Genomic DNA, 6,801 nt, shown 5'->3' with positions numbered 1-6,801 from the left:
AAGATTTATATTTAAAAAAGGTCATGACATCAAAAACATTAAACATGTGGTTCCCCACAGTATAGAACTTCAACACCCTATTTACATCAATGGATAAGTCATCCACACAGAAAGTCAATAAGAAAACATCAGTCTTAAATGAACCATGTATACTGGTTGAATGGATAAAGATATTACACACATCAATACTATTCAGCCATAAAAAATAATGAAGTGGTGACAGTCGTGGTAACATGGAGAACCTTGAGAATACTATGTTAAATAAAATAAGAGAAAGACAAATACCATATGGTTTCACTTGTATGTAGAATTGAAAAATAAAAAAACAAAAACAAAAGAAAACTCAGATTCATAGATATAGAGAAGAGACTGGTGTCTGCTGAAGGGAGGAACTTGGAGTCCCAGGAGGGCGGAGGGATAGAGCCACAGGGTGGGAGGGGCTGCTTCTCTTCTGTCACCTCCCCCTCTTTCAGGAGTCCTTTGTGACCAGACAATAGCTCTGTGATGTGGGCGTGGGGCTTGTGTCTGCACCTCCACCCCCAGGGCTCAGTTGCCTGAGGGCAGCAGTGCGATCAGACACCAATGCTTTACAGAGGAAAGAGATGGAGAATTATCTCTTCCCTCAGAAATTCTTCACTGATTGTTGGCTGAGCTCCAGTCCCACTATCTGGGCAGTTAATGCCATCTTTGCATTTGTATGTGGACTGGGGGTCTTCGTCCGCTTACTTTCCTATTTCCAGCCTGATCCATCCTCACCACCATGCAAGAAATATAGGAAGAGCAGGAAGGTAAGGAACCCTTGGCCCAGACCCAGCAGAGTGTGATTCTATCTTCTTTTATTCCTTCCACTTTTCTGAGTCACTGGAGAGACTCCTGAGATGGGAAAGAATAGAACGTGTATTCTCAGGAGAGCGTAGACCACCATCCATCCAGGACAAGCCAGACCAGGCAGGGGTTAGAGGGACATGAGGATTTCTCCCTGAAGATCTCGGGCCGGAGTCCAGGTGTGGTGGAGGGGTCCAGGACAGCGTCCCACACACAGTGACCAGTGGCCGAGGACAGGTGGCTAAGAGCTGCCTCTCTAGTGGAGGTCAGGTCCCTGAGCAACGGGTCACCAGCCGCCATCCCAGGACAGGTGTTTCAGGTGAATGTTCCCCCTTCGGGGCTGATCGAGGGCAGTCCTGAGCCCAGGAGGTCCCAAGCAAGAGCTGGAGTGGAGCTCTGTCCTTGGAAAGTGGGGTCCTGTGTGAAGGAGTCCAGCTGCGCCCCCAGGTCTGGAATTGTGTGTGTTTCTTGAGCAGAGGAACAGTGGCAAACTTCTCACATAGAAAATTCTTCTGTACATTCTTCAAAGAGGGAAAACTGGAAACATTTGTATCCATTTTGAAAAGGAAATGAGTAAAATGAAAGAAAGCCACAGTCCACCCGCCCCTTAGTTAAATGTAGGAAGTCACACTGTTCATGAGCAGCAAGCACCTGCTGCTGGGGTGGGGGTCCCAGCCTCCCCGTGTTCTCTTATCTCAGTGCCAAGGGGAGCCATGGAGAAGGAGCAACAGAAGCCAGAAAAAACAGACTCTGAAAGGTGAGCGTCTGCCATTCACCCCTGCGTGCCCCAGTTGCACCGCCCCCCTGCTCTGAGGCCCAGCCCCACCATCTCCAGGACACCAGGGCCTGAGCCCATCCCTCAGGAAACAGAGCCCTGGGTGGGGGGTTGGGGGCTCCCAGGAGGGAGAGCGGAACCAGAGGCTTCCCAGATTCTGTGCCAGAGCGAAGCCCTCAGGGGCTGAAAACAGGTGTCGCCCAGCAGGGACCCCAGGGCCTGGACTAGGGGCGGGACCGCCTGCTCCCACTGTGGAAAAGCTGTTCAACTCTGCTCACCTTCCTCTGTGAGGCCACGTGGTCCTTCCTCACCCAGCAAGGTCATGAATGAGGAAGCACTTTGGAAAAGACAAAGCGATCCCCATCATGAACCCTGTAATCACTGTGCGGGCATGTGGCCTTGGACAGTGCTCTGTTTGGGGCTCCTAAGTCCAATCCCCCAAAGGTCTCCCCTATGGGACATTGTACCCAGCCTCCTGTAAGACCCCTGGGCCCTGCCTTCCGATGTGACCCAGTCTCCTGTTTCCAGCTTGCAGAAGTTGCCAGCAAGAGCTGGAAGAGGTCCACAGCTTAGTCTCCCTTCTGCAAAGGTAAAGAATCTGCCCCCTTCTCCCCTGGGTGGGCCTTCCCAAGTCTATGGTGTGACCCCCGGGCTGCAGGGAATGGCTTCTGGGGCTGTTCGGGTGGGCTGGGAGGAGCCGTGGGGACACACTGTGACCAAAGCCCGGGGGGGGGGGGGTGACAGCAAGAGCATTGTGACGTGGGTGTGGGACGTGGAGGGCTGTGGGGTTCCCTCCTGGCCCCAGCTTCTGCAGCAGCAGCTCACGCCTCCTGTCTCCTGCAGCCACCTGGCGAGGCTCTCTGACCAGGGGGGCTTTCACCAGCTCTTACGTCAAGCAGCCCCTGGGCAGTTGCACCGAGGGGTGTCAGCTGGAGCCCATCAGCCATGCAGGGAGCCTGTGGAAGATGCTGCTCCCGCCACGGGCCCATCACCTGCTCGTGCTCCGCTGACGGGGCTCCCTCAGCCTCTGGCCTCCATCCTGCCAGCGAGACCTCAAGAAGAGCAAACTAACTTTAAAAAAATCCTGCCGGACACAGTGAGAAAGAACTTTCTTCCAGGTAGTTCCTACTGGGCCTCTCTCATTCCAGTCATCTCAGGCCTTGGCCATGCCAGCTACCCCATTTTATCCTTTTCCTGGTGGTGGGAAAGTACCAAGTCCTTGTTCTTGCCTGGCACATTACAGCACAAGTGCCAGCAAGAACACGTGTCCTGCCACCCACCAGAGGCCTCGTTCTGGGGTGGCCTTACTAACAGGCAGATAGAGACTCATAACCCTTCATTTGTCAATCCAGATGTCCAGAATCTCCTTGAACTACTAATTAGCAAAAAGGTAGAACTGAAGAGTTGTAAGGAGAAAAAAAAAGGTGGGTCAGTTGTCAAACAGTGGTGCCCAGACGACCACGTGAGCTTCTGGGGGACTCTGTGGAAGCTGCTGGGTGCTGAGCAGAACACCACCACCCCGCCGTCCTTCTGGAATATGAAAAACAAACCAGAGCCACTGGCCCAAACTCAGCCATTCTCATCTCCCAAGGTTTTGGAAGACCACTTGCAATGGAAACACAGCCAGCTCTTCTGGGGTCTCCCCTCTCTGCATAGTGAGTCCCTGGTGGCCACTGCCTTGTTCTCTACTCACTCTTCTCGACTACAGGCTCCCTCTGTTTTATTCAATGGGACCTCTAATTGCTTGCCAGTTCTAATTCAGGATCAAATATCTTCACAGTTTTCCCACGCCCCACCCTTGCTCCACCATGGGATCCAACCCCAACCCTCAACGCTAACCTTGCCCCAGCCCCAGGCCCCCCTTGCAACCTCTGTCCCAATAGGACCACCTTTTCTCCCATCCCAGAGGAGGACCAGTAGGGTATCTTGTCCTACATCCCAGAAGAAGACACAATCCTTCATCCCAACTGAAATGCAACATCTGGAGTGGCCCTTGTTGCCAAAGCAACAAGAAAGGGGGAAGACTTTACCCACTATGGAGAAAAGATCTCCAAAATTCTTTAGTCAAGTCCCTCCAAAGCTTCCGGTGGACCACCAGGCCTTCCAGGCCCACAGGTCAGTTTCCACCTTTCAAGGGGACTTTGTCATCTTTAATATCCAGAAGCCACAGCTTCAAAGGAAGCCCAGCAGGGATAAACAGCAAAGCAGCTTGCCCCACAAGGTTCAGCTGTCTCTGGAACTGATGTGGCCTCGGGATGAATTCCTGGGGGTGAGTCAGGCACAGGGAGAGCGGGGGCTCTCAAGGCCCTTTGTGTTTAAAGGCAAAAGCAGCCAGGCTACATGGAGGACCAGGCCCAGATACCACAGGAAGTATCAAGCAAGATTCCAAGTAGAGAACTTTGGTAAGAGTCTACGGCAGTGTCTGAAGAGGACCCCAACAGGTCTCTCCGGGATCTCAGCTAGGTTCCCAGTGAAGGTTCTGGGAACCAACTCTGAGAAGGAGTTTGGAAGACCCTTGATAAGGGCCTTGGAGTGGGACCCAGGAAAATACTTAGCCAGGGGCCCGGATAAGAAACATCTAGAAAAAACATTAAAGGTTCATTTGCAGAGGAAATTGGGACAGATCAGTGAGGGTCTGATCCCTGTGACTGTGCGTCGATCCTGGTTTGTGGCCAGCCATGCTTTTCCCAAGTCCCAACCCCACATGGATATCAGAAATCTAGCACCCTTGAAGGATCGGAAGCCCTGCATAAACACCTCCCATGAGCTGTCCTTCCTTTGTCCTAACATTCAGCAGAAGCTGGAAACACACATCATAAGTTTTCGAGTGAGGCGTAAGTGGGACCTACCTCTCCAAACTGTTGAGCCCATAGATCTCCAACTACATGAAGCTCAACCCTTGCCCTTTCCCCAGTCCCCCTTTCCATGCTCAGCCACCTTTGTACCTAGGGCCCCTTCAAAAGCCACATTTTACAAGTTCTTGGGGAAACCACCTCAGCCTCATCCAGGAGAGAAGTATATAACTGAAAAGTCTGATCCCACTTCAGGGAGTCCCCTGCCTATTCCCTTACCCATATGTGAGCAAATCCAGCAGGCCCTGGGAGGGACTTCACCTGGTGATGGCCATCAGTCCTCAGAGACGTCTTTATCAGCACAGGAGGGCAGATCACCTTCTCAGGCCTCCATTCTCAGCCTCCTAAACAGAACCCTGCACAGCAAGACTATTATGGGGGCCAAGAAAGACAACCTGGAACCAAGTCCAAGTTTATCAATGGCCAGGAATGAGCTAAAGGAGGAGAGTGGGGGTCAGACCTCACCAGACAAGGTAGCAACACTGAAGATGAAGCTCAGGTCCCAAACTCCAAGGGCCAAAGGGGCCACGGAGGCGATGGAGGCCAAGAAGGCCCCTGCTTGGAAAGTCACCTTAAGACCCAGTGGGCTGGCCAACAAATCAGCCATTTATGTGGATCTGAGGAGATCAGGATCTCCAGGTGCTAGGAAAAGCCCCTCACCATCTACAGTGTTGGTTGCTCAAGATCCAGGGGAGGTAAGCCTTAAGACAAAGGTTAGTAAGTTTGAGCTCCAAGAGAAGATAGAGTCAGAGAACCAGCCTGAAGGCCATACCACTGGTGTGCTTCCTCAAGATTCTCCCAGGGACATCCTCCTTCCAGACTCTGCCACTTGTGTGCTTGTCGAAGACCGTGGCACCAATGTGCTCCTGCCAGACTCTCACACCAATGCCGTCCTTGCTGCAGACATCTTGACCACTCAAGAGTCACCCTCCTGTTCCCAAAGGGAACGTGCCAGTGGAGACACACCAGCTTCCCCGGTGTCACATAACCTTAGCTCAAGTGGATCAAGCAGTGAGGGGCAGCAAGAGCCCCGTGGACCAAAGGTTGAGGAACCAAGTGACAGCCAGAGCAACAGTGAGACCACTGATGAGGAAAAGGACCAGAAGAGTCCCAAACCAGAAGAGAATGAAGACAGGTGTGCAGAACCATTGGCAATCAGGGCTTCCCAAGCTAACGAGATAGGCCACCCTCCCCAGGTCAGAGGATCAGGAGAGAGCCTTGGGAGCAAATACCTCCGGCTCATGCCACCAGAAAAGGCACATGTTTTTCCGGAAAGCCACTTTAGACAAAGGATGAAGAATTTTCTGCAGTGCCTTAATCCCAATAAAAAAAGCAAAGGATTGGAAGGCCCCCTTCAAAAAGGCAAGCCTGCGTCAGCTCCTGTCCAGAGCTGGGTGCCAGTCAGAAGCAGATCGGTTATGGACAACAGGGCTGCTGAAACTCAGAAGATCGTGACAGCTGTAGGACAAGTCCTGGTGGAAAAATTGGGACTCCACCAAGGAATTCGGGCCTCAGAGATGTATCAGCACAAGGAATTGCAGGCCCCAGTACATAGGCGTTCTTGCCCCCACAGGGCTTTCGTCTCCATAGACCAGAAAAGAGTGATGGGAGGGATAGCCTCCAATCAGCAAGGCACCCCCAAGGGTCACAGCTGCCCTGGCAAGAGCCAGCTGACCAGAGACAGGAATGACGAGTGGGAAAGCCTCCCCAGGGACCTGGGGCCCCCAGGCAGACCAGGCCAGCACCGGCCGATGGCGGCAGGTATCTCCTCCGGTCGAGTTCACCATTATCCTACATGCAGTCTTCGAAAATGTGTCTCAACCCATCAGGCAGAGAGCGCTTCACACATCTTTCCTGGTCAGAAAGATTTCCTTCAAGAAAAAATTGAGTATATACAAAGAAAGCCCATTTTTTTCTCACATTAGCACATCCTCTGTGTGCTAATGACATCCCCGTGCCACAATTTTTATCGCTTCCCCAAAATATATGTTTGTTTGTTTGTTTTTCTCATGAGTGGTCCTGGACTCTGTGTGTGCCCTGCTTGGTGGGGGAGGGAGGGAAGGATCAGGGTTCGCTCTCCCCGAAGGCCTGCTTTGGCTTCCAGAAGGGATGGGATCCTTGGAGGGCCAGTGACTTCGGGGTCCACCCCCGCCCCTTTCCTCACACACCTACCATTTCCATGACAAGGTGAACAAGACCCACACTGGGACTCGCTCTGCCTATCCTCTCCTGCTTTCCCTCCACTTGGAAATTGTGTGGCTGTAGGGAGGGTCTGCCAAGACAGAAATCCTGCTGATTCCTGCTCCAGGAAGATGGAGTCCTAGGTCAGAGTGGGGCCCGCAGCTGGGA

At 52.6% G+C, this 6,801-nt stretch overlaps 1 protein-coding gene across 1 annotated transcript; it reads left to right on the top strand.

Annotated features, from left to right (window-relative positions):
- The first annotated feature begins 503 nt into the window (after positions 1–503).
- On the top strand, positions 504–6,413 carry LOC125106211 (spermatogenesis-associated protein 31E1-like). The gene is made up of 5 exons (XM_047739940.1): positions 504–788; positions 1,525–1,582; positions 2,129–2,189; positions 2,444–2,718; positions 2,953–6,413. The coding sequence occupies exons 1-5, from the start codon at positions 603–605 to the stop codon at positions 6,375–6,377; spliced, it is 4,005 nt and encodes a 1,334-aa protein (XP_047595896.1). The 5' UTR covers positions 504–602; the 3' UTR covers positions 6,378–6,413.
- The last annotated feature ends 388 nt before the right edge of the window (positions 6,414–6,801 follow it).

The sequence above is a fragment of the Lutra lutra genome, chromosome 8 (genome assembly GCF_902655055.1).
Source record: "Lutra lutra chromosome 8, mLutLut1.2, whole genome shotgun sequence".
In the NCBI taxonomy this organism is placed as follows: Eukaryota; Metazoa; Chordata; class Mammalia; order Carnivora; family Mustelidae; genus Lutra; species Lutra lutra.
This window is presented reverse-complemented; position numbering and strand designations above follow the sequence as displayed.

Bases quoted from the DNA above. Each gene is read 5' to 3' on its own strand.
- LOC125106211 (XM_047739940.1), top strand. From the start codon at position 603: ATGGAGAATTATCTCTTCCCTCAGAAATTCTTCACTGATTGTTGGCTG. The intron at 789-1,524 runs GTAAGGAACCCT...CTCTTATCTCAG, and splicing joins AATATAGGAAGAGCAGGAAG to TGCCAAGGGGAGCCATGGAG. The intron at 1,583-2,128 runs GTGAGCGTCTGC...TCCTGTTTCCAG, and splicing joins GAAAAAACAGACTCTGAAAG to CTTGCAGAAGTTGCCAGCAA.